This window comes from Natator depressus, chromosome 3, assembly GCF_965152275.1.
Source record: "Natator depressus isolate rNatDep1 chromosome 3, rNatDep2.hap1, whole genome shotgun sequence".
NCBI lineage: Eukaryota > Metazoa > Chordata > Testudines > Cheloniidae > Natator > Natator depressus.
The window spans coordinates 104498534-104522049 of NC_134236.1; the positions used below are offsets into that span (position 1 = coordinate 104498534).

General features: G+C 42.0%; 1 protein-coding gene across 1 annotated transcript in view; it reads left to right on the forward strand.

The window, feature by feature from the left end:
• Window positions 1-23516, forward strand: part of LOC141984929 (uncharacterized) — a 45741-nt gene that overhangs the window by 14937 nt on the left and 7288 nt on the right. Inside the window, exons 5-10 of the mRNA XM_074948487.1 lie at window positions 3831-3950; window positions 5159-5241; window positions 9236-9361; window positions 10582-10627; window positions 15542-15672; window positions 20137-20265. Of these exons, the coding sequence (XP_074804588.1) occupies window positions 3831-3950; window positions 5159-5241; window positions 9236-9361; window positions 10582-10627; window positions 15542-15672; window positions 20137-20265 (635 nt within the window). The remainder of the gene's footprint in view (window positions 1-3830; window positions 3951-5158; window positions 5242-9235; window positions 9362-10581; window positions 10628-15541; window positions 15673-20136; window positions 20266-23516) is intronic.

Genomic DNA, 23516 nt, shown 5'->3' on the forward strand with positions numbered 1-23516 from the left:
TCCGGTGTTGCCTGGCCCTCTTCTCCTCGCGCTCCTCGTGTGTCTGGGCTCGAGCTGTGGCACGTGCCCTGCAGCGAACCACAGTCTGTCTGTCGCCCCATCGCCGGCACCCAGGAGTTCGAGGTATGTGTATCCCCGTCTCCGAGTGTTGGGAATGGGGCTGTACTCCCATCCCCTCACTGCATCCCTCCCCATCCCAACCCACCCGCATCCCTTCCCCCCGCCTCTGGGGTCTCAAGTTATTGGTCCAAATTCATCTCTGGTGTAAGCCTATGAAGTCAATGAGTGTTATTAACACAGAAATCTTAGTTAGAAGGAAGCCTGGAAGTAGTAATAGGGTCTGACTATAGGTTCAAAGGAATCACAGTTCAAGAACCAAAAGGGGTGTATGAAAACACAGGAATATTGCCAAAGCAAGCAAAAGGGATAGAACGAGATGCACTGTACTAAGTGAAGGTAAAACAGCCAACAGTAACTCTAGCATAAACAATAGGCACAGGTAATGCAGAGCAGAGAGAATATGAACTGAATGTTCACAGCAACAATTGAGGGAGACCTGAGCATTCATGTTAGGCTGAGTAAGGTGAACATCTCACATGTTTTCCTTACAAAGGAGAGCCAGGTATAAAAATGGTTTTGATGATAAATCCAATTTTACAGAGTGTCTCTCTTTCTTTGCTGTCAATAATTGTGTGCACACATCTCTAGGAATTGTAGTGCCAAGAGAATTTTCAAGTGCACAGAAATGGTTTATATTGACAAACTGGAACTAAGAGATGTAGGTTGCAAGAAGAGTTCTTTAAATCCAGGGAGCTAACTGGAGGAAGCTATTAAGTCTTCAACGCTGACTTGAAGAAACATCTGGATACTTAGTCCCTTTCTAAAAGCACAGTAAGTGGGGCCTGAGCAATGGTAGCAATAAAGGGACTGACATTAGTCTGGTAAGCAGGTGGTCCAGAATAAAAACAGTCTATTCAGCTGCAGCTCTTATGGAGATTAGAATAAAAAATTAATTCTCTCTCAGTGGGATGCATATCTCTGTCCATCCCTATGATAAGATTAGCCACTTAGCTAGAGATCAGCTACAATACATGAGTGATACCAGCACTGGAGTGGGGAGAGGAGAAGAGTGAGGAAAATGAGTTATATAAAAATGCATCCAGCAAGCTTACAGTTATAATCTTCACCCAAGACTGCACAGCATCAGTTCAGTGGAAGAACTTAGTGAATGACCCTAGGGAAAAAGAAAACATGGCTTTCTTGGTTATGGGGTAATTATATCATAGGTATTTGCTATGGTCTTTCTAGCTTCCCATTACGAGAGATAACACACCAACCATTCTCAGCCAGGTGGGAGACTTCTAGATTAACTTCCTCATGCTACTCCTCTTCTGTCTAAATGATAACTAAAACAGCCTGAGTGATCGAGGTTCCAAGCACTGGCCAAGAACATTGAACACTCAGCCACTGAGCCATCATGGATTTGAGGCCCTTTCAAATCAAGTAACAAAGCGTTTTAAACGGACAAAGCTTTAACAAAGCATTAAAGAGACAAAGTTTTAACTATGCATTGTGAATCTGATACAGTATTAATGCCATTGGTTTCTTAGGAAACCTCCCAGCAAGGGGTCTAGATTTGAAAAATTTCCCAAGGAGGGAAGAAAAGAGAAAAAGATTTTATAAAATTACCTTGTCCAGACATGAATTTCCTTCCCACATTGATAGACACAGCTCACACTGTAGTGTGTGAAAGAATGGAGGAGGAGGTAGTTTCAAAATTCCTAATCTGTTTAAATCTTTCTTTTGCTGAACTAATTAGAGCATATATCATGCCACACTATTTGTCATCAGGTAAAGCTACAGAAAAGAAATTTTGCTTCTACTGATTGAAGTGCAGAAAAAGCATATATGCACATCGTACTGTAAAAGTATTTTTGACCTCTTAAGCCTTTGGGTGAAATGGGACATAAAGAGTTGACCTCGTAACAAACTAATATCTAGCCTTCTGCAGGCCGTGTCCAAAGCAATTCAAAGAACAGCTTCTCACCTAACTTTCTTGCCCCTTCCTCCATGAGGATTCACTTTGGGTTATCTAGTTCCAGACAGCCAAATTTTCTAATTAAGTTACACCTTGGGTTATTATTATTACATATCATTTGTACTGTGGTAGTGCCTAGGAGCCCTAGTCATGGACAAGGACCAGTGTGATTGGAGCTGTTCAAACAGAATAAAAAGATTGTCCCTCTCCCAATGAGAATGCAATCTAAGTATAAGACAAGAGACAACAGATGAATATAGACTGATGGGGGGAGTACAAGTAACAATGGAACAACATTGGTCAGTATGATAGGCAATAGTCTCAGCACAACAGTGGCCTAACTTATCAAGTTTTTTATAGGCATCACAGCAAAGGAAAGTTATTATTCTCTCAAGACTGGGTTGAGGAAACATCGTACAAGACCCAAAATATTTAGTGTATGAAGTGATTAAATATACCATAAGACATAGCCATCAAAGTAGAATTTTTATAAACTAGTAATAAATGCCTTTCACTTTTATAGTGTTGTAGCCGTGTTGGTTCCAGGATATGAGAGAGACAAACTGTGTGAGGTAATATATTTTACTGGACCAACTTCTGTTGGTGAAAAAGACAAGACTTTGAGCTCCACAGACCTGAAGAAGAGCTCTGTGAAGCTCAAAAGCTTGTGTCTTTCACCAGCAGAAGTTAGTTCAATAAAAGATATTACGTCACCTACTTTGTCTCTCTCAAACTTTTATAGTGCTTTTCATCCAAGGACCTAAAAGTATTGTACAATCCTTTTTTAAAGCCTCACTGTACTCCTGGTAGGTCAAGTACTTATTTTACAGACTGCTAAATATAAGTACAGTGAAACAGGGTTACCTTACTTAATTCCACTGATGGGGCTAAATTCTGTTCTCACGCCCTTATACATCATTGGTAAGGATTAGATTATGTCACAGAGGTCACTGAAGTAATGGATTCTGTGACTTCCCCAGACCTCTGTGACATTTTCTGCCTTAGCCCTGTGGTGGTGGGGCTGGAGCTGTCAACTGTCAGTTGCCACAGGCAGCAGGGGGCCCCCACAGCTCCAAGCTGCCAGCCCTGGAGCTCCAAGAGAGTGAGCAGCAGGGGCCCCACAGCCGTCTGCTGCTGCAGGCGGTGGGGAGACTTGTAAGTCCAAGTCCCCGCAGGTGAAGTACCCTGGAGCTCCGAGTCCCCTAGGGTGGCAGGTGCTGGACCCCTTCCCGCCCCCGTCTCCTGCCCCCCAGCAAGGTTCAGGCTCTCATTTCCCCTCCCTTGCGCTTCAGGCATCCCCTGTCAGCCCTTCCCCCGTTATTTTTAGTAAAAGTCACAGACAGTTTGCAGATTTCAGTGGATTTTTGTTTATTGCCCACGACCTATCTGTGACAAAATCTTAACCTTAAGCACTGGGGTGGCACAGATAATCCAAAGGCAGAATTTGGTTCACTGTGTTTATCCTGATAAATTAATGAAATCCTACCTACAAACAGAATAAAGGTTTGTTTGCTAATATAATACTTACAAGATCATGAATACCTTGTTAGAGCACATCAGGATTATAAGGTAAATTTGAGACATTTAAAATTTCTGCAGTTAGCGTCTCTCTTTTTGAGCTCATGGGATTCAGTCAGAGGATACTAAAGGACTTTGACAAATGGTAAAAATTCAGATAAAAGTCCCAAATAAAGCTAGTTTTAGACTTCCTTTTCAGGGTTTATTAGATTAATGTGAAGACAGACTGAAAAGACACTCTTCTTATTTCTCTCTCATGGTATGTTTTCCCCAGAGTCCAACCGAGAGGCCATCGGCTCAGCGGGAGTTATACCCTTGCTGGCACTTGCCAACTCCTATGATCCTAGAGTCCAGCAAAATGCAGTTGGAGCTATTCTCAACCTCACACGATCAGGTACTTTCAGGTTAATGATCTATCTACAAATTGGCAAAAACAACTGCCCTGTAGCTAATGGAAACTGAGTGTGGGGACACGACAATAAATGGACGTGTTTTCAGTGTTAAAAAAACAAAACAACCTAGAAACGACCTAATTTTATGAGGGATAAGATGGGATAACTTTGGAATCCTGATAACATGTGTCATTTTCTTGGTAAATTGTATTCATGATGATGACCTTGGCTGAGTCTCTAAATTCAAAAAGCTTGGCCTCTGGCAGCTAATACAGACCCACCTGTTAATAGGTTGTAATTAGCAAGGCCTTGATTATCAACACAGTTGAATCTGAGTGCAATCTATTAAGTCACCACTCAGGAAACTGACAAAAATCAGTTGCTTAAAAGAAGTGACCATTCTAGTAAAGGAGAACTGTACTCAGGACACTTCGGGGTGCTTCGAGGTAATCTCTTAAAATGGAAGATTACTTGATAATGGTGAATCATGGTTTAGGTTTTATTGTGTATCCCAAACCTGGTGTTGCAGGGTATACATTAGGATAAACATTATGGGCCTGATCCTGTCTCATGGGATTATTCCCATGAACTTCAGTGGGAGCATGATTTGTCCCTCTATGTTAAAAGGCAATATTATTGTTCATTAATTCTCAAACAAAAACAATGGGAAAACATTATGTCAGAGGTCAAGCCCATGCACCAAAATACTACTACTGTGGCTGATCTGTCCCCTTTAGATGAGATATTGGGGGAGGGTGAGAACTTTGCCTGTTAACTGTTACAATTGCACATTTTCAAAATATTGTTTAAAAAGATGTTTTATATGAAATAGACAGAAATGGCTTATACCAGTAGGTCTGATCTTTGCTTAGCACGTCTAGCAATTTTAATCTTTAACTAAAAAAAAAAAAAAAAAAAAAAGAGGAAAAGCCTGCTCAGGTGGCTTTCAGGTCATTATGGCTAAAATGATTTTCCACTGCTGTTCTGCACTAGCTCCCATACAGACTTTGTCTTATTTGTAGTGTTAATTGCAAGTTACTCTCATTGGGGTAAATCTGGATGAACCTAAATCACTCAGCACTGCCCAATGGTGCCTTTTTCTCAGAAAGGTTATGGTGCATCCATTTGATTGTATGCTGGGAAGGGAGTGATCCTTGATCCTTCTGCTCCCTTTCACATACTAAAATTTGCCCTTTTTCTCACCTTGCAGAGCGGATCCAGCAAGTCCTGTGCAGGGAAGGAGCCCTCCCTGTCCTCATACTGATGTTAGAGTCTCCTGACTCAGAAGTACAGGTATAGTTAAAACAAGCCAGAATTTTTAAATAATAAAAGCAAATTATACAATCTAGGAGCAAACATAACTATTAGAATTCAGGGTTCTGGGCGTAGAGGAAAGGAAGGAGAAATAAGGGACGCAAGGGGCTTTTGACTTTGTTTTGTTTTTACTTCAGTGAACCAATAAGTAATGGTGTCATAGTGAAATGCTGAATAGTTGTATAAACACTGCTTTGGGCATGCAACATAGGTCCAGCTATGATAGGAGAAAGCGAATATGAAAATACACACAAAGCTGTTGTGAAGATACAAGTCTTCTCTCTAGCAGAATCATAGATTTCATACTTTCCTGTTATCCTTTTGCAACAGAAAAAGTTAGTGGGGGATCATTAATTATTATGTTAATTATTAATTTTTTATTATTATATTACAGTGGCACTTAAGAATGCCAATCATGGACCAGGGCTCCATTGTGCTAGGCACTGTGTAAAAACTCAATTAGTTTATCATCTAAATATAACACAAGAGACAATAGGGTGGTACAACAGACAGAGGGAGCACAAGGAAACAATGAGACCATACAGGTCAGTAAAATAACCAAAGGTATCAGAATACCAGCTGCCTGTCAGTTGTCAGTTTTTTTTGTAGGTATCAGCTATACCTTTGAGGACATACATCAGACCAGTTACAGTTAAGCCTGGCTCTCTTTACTTGTACCTCCGTATTTTTATTTTGCCTTTTAAAGTTTTCCAATATTTTAGATGTGTAATCTTAAAAAAAATATTCTTGTAGTTGGTTGTGTGTATGGAGTGCATAGCGCACAATGGGGGGTTGCCCTACCTGCACACAATGGGTGATGTGTACGAGCATCTCATGATTATGCACACCTATGAAGAGAGCTTTGTATTAAAATAATCTGGAGAAAGCCAACAACCAGAATCATGGACATTAAAGATGGATAGGACCTGTTACATCATCCAGTCTGTCTCCTGGTCTCTTACATATTTTTTTTTTAGTATTTCATCCAGTCCTGTTCTAGATATCCCAAGAGTTGGGACCTCTACAACTACTTTCCACAAACATCCAGATTCACAGGTTTTTCCTGATACGCATCTTAATTATTCCCTTTCTCTATTTTATCCCATTACTCCAAATTATACCTTCCTGTATCTCACTAAATAAGCCTTGGTGATTACACCCTTCCAATATCTGCAAATGGTTATATACCATCCTCTGTAGTGCACACTGGGAGAGAGTCTCCCTTCTGACTGATCTATGCTTGATGTAGGAAAGGATGTGAGGTAGGAGGAGAGGGGCCAAGGTAAATTCAAGCCACACTTGTATGGCCCATTGTCAGGGCCCATTTGTATTATTTTTTGTCCTCCTTGGCATCTGCTTATTTCAGTAATGTGTCTCTTACTCCTTCCTAAATTAGACAGACCAATGTTTATCGTTATCTATGCCTACACTAGGAACTGGAACTATCACAGACAATTTTCTTCTATACTAAGTCTCCTTGGACAGGAAACGAAAATAGTTCAAGTAGTAAAACAGCTCCAAAAACATTGTTTTCAATACAGTTTCAGAATTCTACTTTGAGCAATGGTGCAATTTCCTGGTGTGTACAAGGACTTGAGTTTAAGATCCTGCACATTGTTTTCAGTCCACAAGCCAATTTGAATTAATATTGTGTGAGTTGCTATTTCAATATCTTACTAAAATCTAAACATATTACATCTAAGGCATGCATCCTTCATCCACTTACTAGTAATTCTATCAAATTAGCTTCTACCAGTGCTAAAAATAAAAATGTAGCAGGACAAATGATAGCACTTGGTTTAATTTGCTAGCATATGGAAGCCCTCTTGGAGAAAGGGAGGCCAGCCATGGTATTCCTTGAAGGGAATTTGCTCATAACTGATGCTGTACTCATTTGCCAGTCATTTTGCTTTGGCAATGTATTCTCAACATCAGGAGGCTTGAACAGAAGGGCAGCAGTCAATATAAGCCAGTGCCTTCCACAAGCTTCTGTCTTCCAGCCATGGAATGTCAGTTCAGACCTTCTGATCACATAATTGGTCCCAGTTATTGGGAAATACAGTCTGAGCATTAATACCCCATCTCCCCAATGTCACGTGTCAGGAATCTGTTTTGGAGCATCAAAGGTTGGATACGGTGAGGTTGCCCTTCTGTAACCCCCTCAGTAGTATTACTGCCCTTAAATTTCCTTATGCTCAACGAGGTATTTGAAAGACAAGATAGAGCCCTTTTAAGACCCAAACATTATGGTGGAAGATTTTTTTCCTGATCACGAAGTGGAAACAACCAACAAAACAAGTGAAAGAAAAAAAAAAAAAACCACAACAGGTTGCTCTGCCAACATGCATTAATTTCTCCTGGGAGAGAATTTCTCTGCACCTCCCTTTTTACATTATACAAACAGTTTGGGCCACATTTATCCCTTCTACAACTCTTTAGAGGCTGTACAAATTACACGAGAGATTAATCTGGTCCATTGACACTAGTGACAGACAAAATATTTTTGCCATTCCTTCAGGGAGAGTCTCTATGATAAACTCACTTTGGGGCAGTAGAACATACTGCATCATTTGGCTTGAATATGGTTATTTTTTGCTTTGCTGAATGTGGCTGTACCTGTCTAGTCAGTCAGTGCAAGATGACTGCCTTCCGTAATGGCATTGATGCCTTTGGCAGGGGGTGGGGGAAATGCTTTTCTCCGGGGTGTGATCCTACTGATCTCTCTTGACATGTCAGCACAATCATTCAAAGCTAATAAAACAAACCAAGTGAGTATCTTCAAAGAGGAGTGCAGGCTGGTATAGCCTCGCCCCATGAACAGTTCTATCGAATGCAGAATGCATGATTCCTGGAATTTTCCAGATGCCTGCCAAATACAGTCTCATATGGGGGTGAGGCAAACTTTTATATGTTGCAACAAAGCTCCGAGACATGCCTCTTCCAAGCTCTTCATCCCTGTTCTTTATGTCTACTTAACATAGGTACTGCTAGCATCTCAAACTCTAATTTCTCATATAAGTAATTGCTAATGTCTTTAGTCTCAGATGAATATTTCTGCAAGGAAGCATAGCGTACATGTTAAAGCAAAGAACTGGGAGTTAGGAGGTTTCGGCTCTATTCCTAGCTTTGTTTGCAAGGACTGTTGAGGGTCTTGTATGGTGGATGCTATATAAATACGTTCCATCATGTCTAGCAGGAAACAAACTAACTAGCAGCTGCTTATGCTGCCATGGCCACTTTGCTAATTTTAGCACACTAGCTCAAGCAGAACTTGTGTGTGTGTCATTCTGGACTGGGAAGTGCCTGAACTACTCTTTTTGCAGAAATGACACCCTGAATGCTGAGATTTGCCAGTAGAAGGGGGGCCGTTATGAGACTATATTTGTGGGTTCTGACAAAATATTTCTTCCCTGATTAAATCTAGATTATATCTTGTACCTTTATGGTCTTGCTTAGGGCTATTAACTAGGCTTAGACACCAGGGGTGTGGCCAGAAAAAAAGTGCCCCGCTTAGAGTAAGCTGTAATAGAATGGACAGAGGAATTTTTGTCTCATGAATGCTTTCCACAATATCTGCCCCAAAGGACATTAAGCTCACTTTCTGACTTTCTGTACACTTTGTTTCTTAAAAACAAAGAGACGTGTGTCCTGCACATGGAATTAGAAGCCACGAGCTTTTGCATTCTTATCCCAGCACTGCCACCAACTTCCCTTGTGGCTTTGGGCACATCACAATCTCAGTCTCAGTTTCTCTCCATTCCCCCAGTCAGCCAGATGTGAGTATTAATACCTACCTACCTACCTCAGAAAGGTGTTTTGGGGTTTAATCAACGTTTGTAAAACACCCTGAAGTTGAAAAGTACACACTTTTGTCAAATAAAAATCTAAGCCTTTTTCCTGTTGATTTTCACTGTATTGAACAAACACTGTCACAGTGACATCTTCTCTCCACCCCCATCTCTGTTCTCATCAGTATTATAGTTGTGCTGCTCTAAGCAATGTGGCAGCCAACTCTCAGCACCATGAAGCCATGTTGCGAGTTGGGGACAGATTCCTTCTGCGGACACTCATTTCTCTCCTGTCTTCATCTGTGGACAAGGTAAAGTGAAAAAGATATGGGAGGGAGGTGTGCTATTGTACAGCAGATTTGCTGATCATTTTCCTGAGGTTTCTTTAATTCTGTATGTTACACTCAGCGTGAAGAAGCTATGATGCAACTAGATTGCTTTACATTGTAATTAGGGAGCCCCAGGCAAACGCAGGGGAGGCTTTGAAACTGCACTTTACTACTGTAGATCCCATAGCATGCAACTGAGGCACTTTACTAGATGTGAGAATTTTATCACATTTCCGGCAAAGTTACAATTATTGATAGCACTTTGCTTTGAAGATGGAAACAAAGAGTCAGGCCTGAGCTGCAGACTTCAGATCTGGAGCCAGGTGTTCCCAAACTTCAGGAGTGTTCACCTGCAGAGATTTGGTTTTGCTCATTATAAGAGTTACAGGCTGTCACAGACCATAGTCAGCACTCCTTCCTGGACACGCACTAGGACTTCTGTGAGAGGAATCCAAGCCTCTGCCACTCTGGGTCCCCAGAGTGTTTCAAGGTTCTAGGCTGGCAATTCTCAGGATTTATAAAATACATCCGTAGGACACTGAAAGTTAGCAGAAGGGACATAAGACAATAGCTCTAAGTCAGCCTTGCCTTTTATCCCATCTCACCTTTGACATCTATCCCAGTCCAGCTACCACAATGTTCATGTCGCTGATGATTACTTGGAAACATCTTACTTTCTTATACCAAAAGAATATTGATTTATTTCAGTGGAATACAGAGAAAAAGCAAAGCGAATAAATTCAGTGCATTCATATCTATATATATAGGTGCTGGGATTGGGGGAGGGGAGTGCTGCCGCACCCCCTGACTTTATGTTGTTTCCATCATATAAAGGGTTTGCACTTTGCTTCAATGGTTCTCAGCACCTGCACTATACAAATTGTTCCATCACCCTGTCTGTTTAGTTTATTTGACATTCCTGAGATAGATCAACACTGAGAATGTACTGTTAGATTCTGGGCAGCATGTGGAAATCCACTGGACGCTAACCTGGTCGACAGTAATGGGTACTGATCAACAGGTCTGTGTGGTGGGAGATGAAGCTGGTGTTAATTCATAACTGTATGTACTGGCCTTCAGCAACTGTTTTTGGAAAAGAAACTCCAGAATAAACACTTTGTAGACAGTGTTTATTGGTTTATTTTAGCCAACAGAATCAGTTACTGAAGTGCTCACTTTTTTCTTTTTATTGGTACAACCAGGTTTCAAGACAGGCATGTGTTTGTCTGAGGAACTTGGCCACAAGTGGTGAGTAATGTGTTTGGGAAAAACACTTTTATTTTTTTCCCTCTCCCTCCCTTCCTCTGGGAGAGAGGCTCTCTCTGGGAGAGGGAGGGAGGGTTGGGGAAATTCCTGCTTGTTAGGAACCCAGTTATGGATGCCCTACCTGGGTGAAGTACAGGGTAAAGGGAGCCCCCTCCCCTCCAGCACACCTGTCTAGGAGAAACCTATAGTTTGTGGGGTTGTGCTAGCTAACCCTGACTTCAGTGCTCACAGGCCCAGAGATGAAATATCTGGCCAAGGTGTGGATAGAGAGAGAAAGATCCCTCTGTAACTAGCAACAGATCAGTACCTTCAGCTTTTTCAAGTGTAGCAAGTCCCACGGCTAGTTATGCTCCTACCAGCACACACACAAAGCATTGAGTCTGAATAAGGGCACGCATAGACTGGAGTACACATACCTGGGTCCCAGAGCAGTGTAGCCAAGGCAGTACATGCTTTGGCCCAGGCTGTACAAGCCTACCTGGAACCTGAGTAATTACTTGTGTGGCTAGGACTTGCTGAAGGACATCTTGCTGTGGCTTCACTTCTCTGATTCCCATGCTACCCGAGCTGCAATCACATCTTGTGATTGCAGTCCCCTGAGACCGGGCAAACTGGTTGAAACTATAGTAAAGAACAGAATTGTCAGACACATAGATGAACATGATTTTGGGGGGGAAGAATGAACCTGGTTTTTGTAAAGGGAAATCATGTGTCACCAATCTACTTGAATTCTTTGAGGGGGACAACAAGCATGTGGACAAGAGGGATCCAGTGGATATGGTGTACTTAGATTTTCAGAAAGCCTTTGACAAGGTCCCTCACCAAAGGCTCTTAAGCAAAGTAAGTTGTCATGGAATAAAAGGGAAGGTCCTCTTATGGATCAGTAACCGGTTAAAAGATAGGAAACAAAGGGTAGGAATAAATGGTCAGTTTTCAGAATGGAGAGAGGTCAATAGTGGTGTCCCCCAGGGCTCTGTACAGTCCTATTCAACATAGTCATAAATGATCTGGAAAAAGGGATAAACAGTGAGGTGGAAAAATGTGCAGATGATACAAAACTACTCAAGATAGTTAAGTCCAAAGCAGACTGCGAAGAGTTACAAAGGAATCTCATAAAACTGGGTGACTGAGCAACCAAGTGGCAGATGAAATTCAATGTTGATAAATGCAAAGTAATGCTGTAGAGGGGTTTGGCTGGAGCTCGTCCCTCTCCGGGATGCTGGGGAACCACTCGCTACTTCCTTCCAGTTGCTGACAGGAAACTAGCCAGGCCACGGGAGTCTCTCTCCGCAGCAGCAACGAAGGCAAACACAGTCAGTTATTCTCACCTGGCCCCTGGTCGGCGGGAAATAGAGAGTCAAGGGCTCAGGTCCTGAGGCAGGGGCTGAGCAACAATTTATACAATTAGCAGGCCCAGGCCCAGGCCCGGGGTCAGGGTGGGGCAACAGAGAGTCAGTGGCTTAGGCCCTCAGGCAGAGGCTGAGCAAAGGGAGGTAAACAACCAGCCTAGGCCCTCGGCTCATAGGGGCCTGGGAGAGGGGGAGACTGCCACCCAAAAGCTGGGTGGCAGGGGGGACGCAGGCCCACCAACTCCACCGCGTCCCAGGCCGGGGCCCTAGCGGCGGCAGAAGGCCTTCTGCTGAGTCCGTGGGGATCCTGACCACAACTCACTGACATAGGCTCTGACCGTGCTGCAGCCAGAGTAGTGTCAGCTGTCCCCGGGCTACTTCCGAACTCCCCCTCTAGAGGTACCTGGGTCCAGATGGTGTCCTCTGCGGGGTCAAACACCATGGGGTGCTCTGGGTAACTGGTGAGGGGCAGGCTGGGCAGCACCTCTGGGCTCTGCTCAGAGTCGGCATGTCAGGCCAGTCCTCTGGTCCTCCGCAGGTAGCCGGGAGGCGTCTGCTCTCCAAGTGAACTCTGGCCCCCCTCCTTTTCTACTTGCTGTCCTGCACCTGACCCTCTGTGGGGGGCAGGCTCAGAGCTCTCTTTCCCCGCCCACTCTGGTGTCCAGAGGGGCTCGTCCCTCTCTGGGGTGGCGGGGAACCACACCGCCTCGCTACAAATGCACACTGGAAAACAATCCCAACTATACATATAAAAGATGCAGTCTAAATTAGCTGTTACCACTCAAGAAAGAGATGTTGGAGTCATTGTGGATAGTTCTCTGAAAACATCCACTCACTGTGCAGCGGCAGTCAAAAAAGGAAACGGAAGGTTGGGAATCATTCAGTAAGGGAAAGATAAGACAGAGAATATCATATTGCCGCTATAAATCCATGGTACTCCCACATTTTGAATACTTCATGCAGATGTGGTCACCCCATCTCCAAAAAGATATACTAGAATTGGAAAAGGTTCAGAAAAGGGCAACAAAAATGATTAGGGGTATAGATCAGCTTGCTTATGAGGAAAGATTAATAAGACTGGGACCTTTCAGCTTGGAAAAAAGACAACTAAGGGGGGATATGATAGAGGCCTATAAAATCATGACTGGTGTGGAGAAAGTAAATAAGGAAGCGTTATTTACTTTTTCTCCTAACACAAGAACTAGGGGTCACCAAATGAAATTAATAGGCAGCAAGTTTAAAACATACAAAAAGGAAGTATTTCTTCACAAAATGCACAGTCAACCTGTGGAACTCTTTGCCAGAGGATGTTGTGACTATAACAGGGTTCAAAAAAGAACTGGATAAGTGTATGGAGGATAGGTCAATCAGCGGCTATTAGCCAGGATGGGCAGGGATGGTGTTCCTAACCTCTGTTTGCCAGAAGCTGGGAATGGCCAACAGGGGATGGATCACTTGATGATTACCTGTTCTATTCCCTCTGGGGCACCTGGCATTTGCCACTGTCGGAAAACAGAATACTGGGCTAGATGGACCTTTGGTCTGACCCGGTGTGGCCGCTCTTATGTTCTTAGAATGTCTCTTGAGATTGCAGCTTAGGTAGTGTGCCACTGCCACCTCCTCCTGAGCATGGCTTTGCCTTTCATGAAGCATAATTTAGCCCTACATATTTGCCATTCAAACCCTATTTACAGGTATGATATATGTTTTTAAAATACACATTTGGGCTGGAAGAAGAGGAAGGGAAGCCTCACACCTTGCTGTGCAGCAGTGTCCTCTAAAGCAAGCTTGTGTCTAGAAAGTCTAGATGGGCTTCTTCACATATGGAATGAACATACTAAGAGCTCATGGTAGCCTTTTGCACTGCTTGTACTAGTCCAAAAGTGTAACTGTCCTTTATGGCTTCAGTAGAGGCTCTGACTCCATCTGCTGGCTGTCTGGAGGATACGCACAGTGCCAGAAAAGTACTAGTACAAAACAGATACCAGTGATGATGAGTGAAGTACAGGAACCTAAACAGAACAGAACTATCCCTACCAGGGTTATCAGGAGTTTTACTTGCAAACCCTGTAACATTTGCACATTGCTTTCTGTTTGTGTGGCAGAACAAGCCACAAGAGTGTTGGCCAATGAAGGATGCAGTGACAATTTCCACTAATCTTTCCCTAAAGAAATAGTTGGGAATCTATGACAGGAAAGCCGCTGTATTTCTATGATGGCCGTTACACTGTATATAGTTTATGAAGTGATTTCCATTATGTAAGTGTACTTTTTAATTATAAATTTCTCTGCAACAGTTGATCACTGTAACTAGCTGTCTAAAAATAAGCATTGGTCTGTGATAGTGCAGAGGTATAAGACCAGTTGTACATGTATCTAGTAGATCACAATTGTTTTCATCCTCCCTCCTCCTTTTTGAAATGCCACCTATTCCCATCCCTCACTCAAACATCCCTAGTGCGATTAGTATTCCTGCACCAGTGATGCCCTAGATCTTTGAAATGTATTCAGGGTCTTCTCTTCTTCATTCTGCCACATTAGATTTTTAAATCATAAACAGGTGTCATTTTAATTTGGTTTTACAAATATTTTAGGGCAATTCTCATGAGCAGTTTCTTCTGTATCTCCTCTGAACTGTAAATCTAAAGCAAGTACTTCACTAGTACTTCTTATTTAGTACTGTGCAATTTAGTTCAGTCGGTAGGGAACTACTTGTAAGTGCTCTCCTCTCTGATCCACTCATTTTGCTCCCATAGCTCCCAGCCTGCCTTCAAGTTTGTTACTCCAGGACTGCCAAGTTGTGTGTGTGTTTGTGGTCCGACAAATGAGCCCTTTCCCTTCTCTGTCAATTTGTCTAAAGTCACTTGACCACATCTCCCAAATTCTCTCTCTCGGAAAGAGATGTTCTTCAGTTATTTTACAAGACTGAAGACCAAATTGGAGCAGTTTCTTGGCTTCCTTTCAAAGGAGGAAAAGAAATATCATTTTGGATGCTTTGGGGCAGAAACTAGGCCTGTCCTTGACAAGCATCTTCATACAGATGGTTTATTTATTGATTTAAAATTACAAAACGGGAAGTGTTCTTCCAAAGAATCAAAACCTTGTCTCATTCCATCCCTTTGTACCATTCCAGCAGTGGCAGGCAGCGCTAAAGCAATGGAAAAATTGTTTAGATAGGCTCTGTCTCGCCATACATACACACCCTACACACAGTCCTCATGAACTTTAACTCATTCCAGCTAAACTAATTTCAAACATGGTTTGGTTGACCAATACAAACAAGGCCAAAGTGCTTTCAAAGCTATATTCAAATCTGGGTCCATACTACTCCTCCAGACACAGTGTTGGTAGAGGGAAACAGAATAGATAAAGCATGATTTTTATAACGTGGTAAAACACAATTTGGCCCTGCCTGGACAGGGATATATATATCACCATTCAGCCATAAGTCAGTCTAACATTCATGAAGACAGCACCATAATTGTGCCATACACCTTCTAACAACATTTTACCCCCCACTGAGCGGCTTTGTCATTCCTCCAAACAGTGAACATTCAGGCTGACATCGTAATGGACATCCTTCCCAAGCTGCTCTCTCTCCTTGCATCTAGCAATTCAGATGTTCAACAAGCTTCTATTGCACTCCTCTGGATATTATCCCAACACCCGGCCACCCAGGTAAGGATGATGGTTGCTGAATAGCAGGGGTTCTCGCCGCTGTCTGGGATAAAACCTTTAATACTCCTAACTAAGTAATGCTATGGCAACAATGTTAATGTTGCATATAATGAATTACTGATATAAATACTCAATGTGCAAATCTCCATCGAGAAGCAGAAAGGGCCTTCCCAAAGGGATCAAGGGTTAGCTACCGCAACTGCACCTGGACAGTTATTTAATATCGGGATTGTGTGGGTTTAAAGGGACCAAGCGGACATTGAGTTTAGTCCTCTGTGTTGAAGAGCAGCTGTATAAGCAGAAGGTCACTCACACCAGCCCACACTCTACTGACCACTACACTCCAAGCATTGCAGGGCTAGTGACTTAGGGCTAAGGGGTTTTTCAGGAGGGAGGATGAATGGCAGGACACAAGAATAATATGCTGAGAGACAGAGACCATCAGGTCAGAGAAAGAAAGCTACTTCTTATCTTCAGGGCTTGGCATAGTAATTTTGTTAGGGCTTGTCTACACCGGGACACTCAGGAAAGTTCAAATGAATTAATCTCTTTTGAAGAAGCACTAAGCTAAAGCAAACAGGGCCACTTTACTTCTGAATGAGAGCATCCACACTGGGGTTTAAGATGCTTTAATTGTCCCTTTGTGGACAAACCATTAGTTAGGATTTGGCTATTTTGTTCAAGGTAAACAGTACCGCAAACAGTGAAATGTTATTGCTAATGCCTGATAACTTGAAAGCAAAACTGATTAGAAGTAGATTATAAAAACAAGCAAAACAAAACGCTGACCATGGTATTTTCTTTGTACATGTAGAAAGAAATGCAAAAGTAAACAAAGTATAAGATAGTGAAAAACAACATCTCTACAATAATTTCCATTACAATAGCTGACTGTATCACTAGTAATTTGAGTAAGGAAATTTTAAAATAGGATTTTTCAGCTAACAACCTCTTAAGTCAGTTAGTATTTAAGGATGTCAAGAAAAAAAGTGAAAGCCTATCATATGATGTAGCTTTTTACAGTAGTGACAAAATAATCTGACTACCCAAGGCTTGTTTTGGGGGCTTTTAGTGGCTAATTACTGAAAGAAATTCATGCTGGCTTGAAACTCCCACTGGGAACTGCAGACCTGGTACTTTGTATATCAATTGATCTTGCACAGTTAAAATTATGCCTCCTACAACTCAGTAGTGTGCTGGGAAAGGAGAGGAGGTGCACTGCCCAAGCAGAAGTGCCTGGAGGCATGATGCCTTTCAAAGGCATTATGCTTATTATTTATTTGAATTGCATTTGCACTAGGGGTCCCAGTCATGGATCTGGGCCCCATTGTGCGAGACCCTGTATGCACAGAATGAAAAGTCAGTCCCTGCCCCAAAGAATTTACAATTTAAATAAGTGAAGTCAATGGGGTTACTAAAGTGTTACTCAATGTGAGGAATCAGGTCAGAATATTACCTCAATAATAAAGCTGTTAATTTTCCAAGAAAGTACCTCTTGCAGTTCAACCTTCTCCCTCCCTCCTTCCCCCCTGCAAGCTATGCATACAACCTATCCCCTTCATGGCTTCTAAAATGTGCGTGTGTCAAGTATTTCAATCAAACCCCCAGTCACATGAAAGGCACATGCTGTCTGTGCACAGCTGGAGTATCCAACATGACCAGAGGTTCAAAATGATTACATCAACAATGAAACAGTCAAACCATCTAGCCGGGGAAGGGTAATATGTGGGTCTGCAATAGGATACTTGGAAGTGAAATGTCATCTCAAGGGTATATTCTCTGGTGAGAAGTGTTTGCATTTTGAAATTTATTTTAGTGAGCAAACATCACTGTCACTGACTGTTGAATGTTGCTGCATTGTGAGATTCAACTCTGAGTATCTAGACAAGGTTCTTATCCATTGTCCCTTGTTTCCCTCCCTCCCCCCTCCCCCTTTCTAGCCTATTTTTCAGCTCTTTTCAAGGTGTCCTTCTCTGGCCTGGTCTGAATTCTGAGTGAATTAGAGAGACTGTTCCCTGGGAACAGCAGTAGGAAAACAAACCACAGAACAAAGCTAACATTTACAAGTAAATGAAGTAATGCTTGAGTCATTATAAATACCAGCCAATATACAATAGGGTAAAATTCATCTGCCCTTTAGTTACCGTGGATTTAAATCAGATGGAATGTTTCATGGAGCCTTCATTCCTTAACAGAAAGCCTCTCTGTGATTCACCAGCTTGGCCATTGCATTGACTCACGGTGAGCATGCAACATAACACTGTATTAGCTTCCCCACTGCAAAGAGAATTCTGTTCATTTCCGTCAAGGGCAATCCAATCCCAAAGCCCTAAGAAAGAGGTTGGGTGTTATAATAAAGGGCCTTTTCAGCACGAAGTGAAGCCATGCTTGTTAGAGCAAGGGATCAGGGCTCAGAACACATGGGTTCTAGTCACAGTTCTGCCACTGACTAACTTGTTCTAGGACACAAAGTAACTTTGCTTCTCTGCATCTCAGTTTCACCATCTGTAAAATGGGAATAATATTTATCCTCGCTAGCATATTTCACTAGAGGATCTCAGAGTGCTTTACAAAGGCCAGGTATTAAAATGATAAAAACAGTTGCTGCCAGAATGGTTTCCCTGACCAGTGTGGATTAGGAGCTTTTTTCAGTTCCAACTGTTTGAGTCTGGGGAAGAAGTTTGGCAAATACTCATCTGAATCTGTTTACCCACCTTCTACTGAGAATGCTGCCTCTGTGGCTCTCCCTCACTGAACAGGGGATCACAATAATGAACTTGGAATGAAATCTGGATCTCGCACACATAATTGCAAAATCCCGCAGGCCCATCAGAATTTAGTGTTCTAATACCTGCCAACAGATGGGATAGTGATCAAATGTATATCCTACATGTATGAGAAAGATGGGCAGTGGAGCCATCATGTACTGTAAGAGTGTTTTTGGTCTGCGCTCAATTAAAAGGCCCGAGCTGCCTCCCCTGCTGATGCAAGTTGGGAGTAGTTCCACTGAAGTCAATAGGAGTTACATAGGTTAAAAAAAAAAAAGAGAGAGAGAGAGTCAAACTTAAACAGTATCCAAAATGGTCTTTACAGTTAATTGAGCACATTCTAGCTAGGTAAGATTAGGTGAGTTGTGTCTATGAAGGGAGGGAAAAACATCGCGAGAGAAATTCAGAAGCATATATCTGTACATACCACACCCTAACTGAAACCTAACATGTAGACATTTGAGCTCGTTAAGTCATACTTTGTTCCCCAAGTTTAACCATCATGCTGTACTTTGGATTTGTCTTCTTTCATGTTTTGCTTCAGCATTTCACCTTGTGACTGTGTTTGGAATGGATGCATTTGAAGATGTCAGCCAATATTAAGTGAAAATAAAATACCCTTTTTGTAACAACCTACAAATCAGGAAAAATGCAGTTTAAACTGATTTTTAAAGACATCTAACTTTGATGCTGCTTCAATGAGCCTGACATTCCAAAACTCCAGAGTAATGTCTTTCATCTCAGTATGTATGCAGGGTTAAAGATTTAGTACATCCTTACTAGCAAGCCTCAGTTTCTAAACAGTATGAATAAAGAAGTACATTAATGACTCTACACAAAGTACGGTCAAATCCCCAAAGCAAACAGACTGAAAGAAAGAGAAATGTTTTCTTTGCGAACCTTTTAGCTACAATATGATCTTAGGTATTGCTTGAAACTATGGGTCTGATCCAAAGGCGATTAAGTCAGTGTGAGAGTCCCCCCCAGTTCATCTTACTGAAAAACAATAAGTTTATATTAATACCAGGGAGACTTGGTGGCCAACAGTTCCAAACTTGGAGCTAGGATCCGATTCCACTGGCATTAGAGAAGCCTGGAAGTTCAGCAAGTGGTAAGCTTTCTGAAAGGCCTTTAAATATCAATAGGAGAGCAGAGAAACCAACATACCATTTTGAAAAGGGTCTTCTTAAAGGAATTTCAGGAATGTGATTTTAAAAAGTGCCTGATCACAAACTGATTAAAAAAATTAGTCTGTTTAAAACAAATCAAGTTGACCATATCTATCTAATGTAAAGATTGCTGAATGACCTACCTCTTCCATTCACCATTACCCAGAGCACTGCCCTTCTCATTCACAATCACATGCCTCCCTTTGGTTACTACAGCTATTGCTTGGCTGGCACAGTAATATTTTTAAATATTTGATGGGATTTGTCAGCTGGAAATGAGGAGTATCAGCCAGTACCATCAGATCATCCACTCTCTGCAGACCACCAGCATGTTTTCTGTATAACGGGAATGGTCAGTGGACCACAATTTGAGAACTACAGCACTAAACTGCAGCTACCAAACAGCTAGTTTAAAACAGTTGAAGCTGAGTTGGGGTAGTCCTACCCATGACATAAAATGGAGTCACATCACATGCTTTAGCACTGTTATTATCAGCAGTGATTGAATGGCTTGTTGCTCTTTGCAGGATGCTTTAATGCATGGAGAGGTGCTGCAGAACCTGGGGATGCTATTGTTAACTCACCAAACAGTCCCAGGGATCGTTGGTCACACTGCCTGTATCATCAAAAATCTGAGCTTTTGCAAAAACGTACAGGTGAGTAGCAGTTTTTCATTGCAGAATTACACGCTGGTAGGCTGCACTTCTAGCATTATCAGATAAGAGTTACTCACACCAAAGAATGGCTTTTAAAATCATAGGCAAAAAAAGTCTTACACTCTGGGCCTGCTCCTGTTCCCACTGAAGTTAGTGGCAACATTCCCAGGAGTGTACAAGTGGGTAGGATCTGATGCTCTACATTTAAAATTGTGTCTTTTATCTCTGTTTCCTTTGTTATACAGTATTAAATGTTGTGGAATATAAGAAATATTTAACTTGTCATACAGGCCAGTGATAGTGTCTCACGGTTTTAATAGCTACATTTTTCATCTACGGCAGTGATACTCAGACCTCAGTGATTTAGGAGCCAAATTAGTGATCAACATTACCCAAAAGATATATATATACACACACACACACACACAGGTCAGTCATTTTGCTGTAAGAATAATATATATATATAAACACATTATTCTCACAGCAAAATAACTGACCAAGTACTGTTTTGTCAACTTGAATTGGTTAATAACATAGTAAAAGCAGCCTGATTGCTTAATAATTAAATCACACAGTGTTTCAAGACCATGTACTGCAAAGAGTCTCAGGAGACACATTAAAGAGCCACTTGCGGCTCACAAGCCTCAGTCTGAGCATCACCGGTCTAGGGATATGTATAGCAGGGAGGTTTCAGACACAGAGAGATTGAGTGACTTGCCAAAGTCACCCAGAAGGTCTGAGGCTGAGTGAGAATTGAATCCTTATCTTCCAAATCCTAGTCCAGTGGATTAACCACAAGACAATCCTTCCTTTTTACAATGGATGTCTGTGGCTAAATATTTGTGGGGTCCAACATTTATCTGATTTCCCCACGTTTGGATAATATAATCCCAGCATTCCATTCATCCACTGCCTTGCTGCCAGGCCAAAAAAAGTACACAAACCCCATACAAAAGAAAACAGAGCCTTGCAGGGGTGCTGGAACAATTTGTATAGCGGGGGTACTGAGAGCTATTGAACCAAACTGTAAACCCTGTATATAATGGCATCCACTTCAAGCCAGCGGGTGCTGCCACCCCCGCAGCACCACTAGTTCTAGCACCTATGGCGCCTTGCACCCCTCAACCCCTTCCCAAAGTCCTGCTTTTTTCCTTCCAGAAACTTTCCTAAATCCTCCTTCCTGGCCGAAAAGCCTACACAAAGCCAGACTTTGTAGTTCTCCTAGGCCAATGATTGAGGAAATTCAGAAACAAAGCTAGCACAGGATGTCATGCTCTCTTCCTCGGACCTTCAGTGCTTTGCAAAGCTTTTGCACCACTCTTCTAACACCACTCATCCCTTCCCATGAGATGAAGGATGCTTCAATACATATAATTTTAGAGTTACTCTGTATCTATTACTTTCAAGCAGGTAAGTGTAATTTGTACTCTTCTGATTGGAAAAGCCTGTAGCACCACATTCCAATAAGTCTTCTAATTACGCAGTATAAATTAACATGTAGCAAATCCCACATGCCCCTTCAAATTCCACGGCTTCATACTCAGAAGCCAGGCTGTTTCTTGATAGCTAAAGAGACGAGCCATTCAAGATTAGAAGCACAGGTTTGGGGTGTTGGCATCCATCTGAGGAGAGATTTAAAAGCCTGAGATTAAAAAGAGGCTAGCATTGATTATTCAAATGAAAAGAAGAGGTATATAAAGTAACGTGTTACTTATAACTGCCAAGTTGCCTATAACCATCTGCATTGGCTGATGCATCTCCAGCTCTGATGAAATCCTCATCCATGCATTCATTTCCTCACCCCTTTACTATTGAGACTCAGTTCTCTCAGGCCACCTTCCTACTTTTACAAGGAAATACAATCACATTAGGCACATCCTCAAACAACTCCACTGGCTTCCCATTTGATCCAGTTCAATTTTTTTCTCATTTTTGAAAGAGCTCTCTGTCCCTGCTTTCCTCTCTCTGCCCGTCCTCCTTCCTCCAGTTGTGCTGCACTAGCTTTCTTTCTGTCTGTGCACATAATCTGATTAGTTCTGGTGCAAGAGCCTTCTTCTCTGCAGCTCTCAACTTTGGGCACATTTTCCTGCCTCACTGCCTCATCTCACTTCGAACCTGGAAACCTTCCTTTCCTTCATCTTAACTTCTCCTTTCCGCTGCTTTCATTCTTCATTTAACTTTATAGAGTAGAGCATGGGATACATCTTATGAGACAAACTCTGCAATATAAAATAAAATAAAAATGTATTTTATTATACATAGAGAAAATTAGTCTTGCATTCCTCTTTCCTGTCTTCCATATCATGAGAGAGCACTCTTTTAAATTGGAAGACACATGTGAAAGAAAGACTTTGATACAAACCTATGGAACTCCCTGTTGCTGAACATTGGGACAAATATCTTAGCAAGATTAAAACAGATTAGAAATCTGAATGTCTAATAACAGCCTCTTCAGATACAGTATCTGGCAAAAATTATAAGGTTTCACAAGCCTCATGGTTCAAGGCAGAAAACTGATCACAAGTTAGGGCCAAAAAGGGAATTTCCCCCAACCGCACATTATGAAAATCAGTTTCCGTATGATGAACTCTGCCAGACTAGAGTCCAGTAGATCATAGTGTGTGCAACAAGCACTGAAGTTACAAGTCATCAAAACCACAGCTGTTCTTGGTAGTTGTGCTATCACCCATATATGCCAAATATATGCCCCTGAACTGAAGCCCTGGAGGAAGAGTAAAGGAAGATCCTCATTTTCAAAGGTTGCACATTAGAAAGAGATGTGTTTATATAATTTTGAGTCAAAGCATTTATTATCTGATGAATAGAGGGCTCATTTAATTTTATAAAAGCTTTGCAGTTCACCTTAAACAAATGTCTGCCATGTAGACTGAAGTGTTAGTCTTCTGCCCCAATGCACGTGTAACCCCATTGACCTTAACAGTAGTGTGTCAAGGCCCCATTGTCCACCCCGAGGAATTGCCCCCAAACCAGTTAAAGGTCTTTGTCACAAAAACAAACAAAAAAAAGCCCCCTTTATGTATTGTGGCTGAACTTGAAAAGCAGCAGTTTTGATTAACCTGGTCCCCCTCACCCTATGGGCAACCAGGAAGCAATTTATACAAAAACTTATGTTCAAAGGCTAAATATACATTTGCTTTGCCTAGGAATAACCCTTTTTCCTGACTGAGCTGTAGAAAGCTCCCCCTGGAAAGCCTTTTCCTGCACTCTGCAGAAAAGTTGTCCTTCTGCCT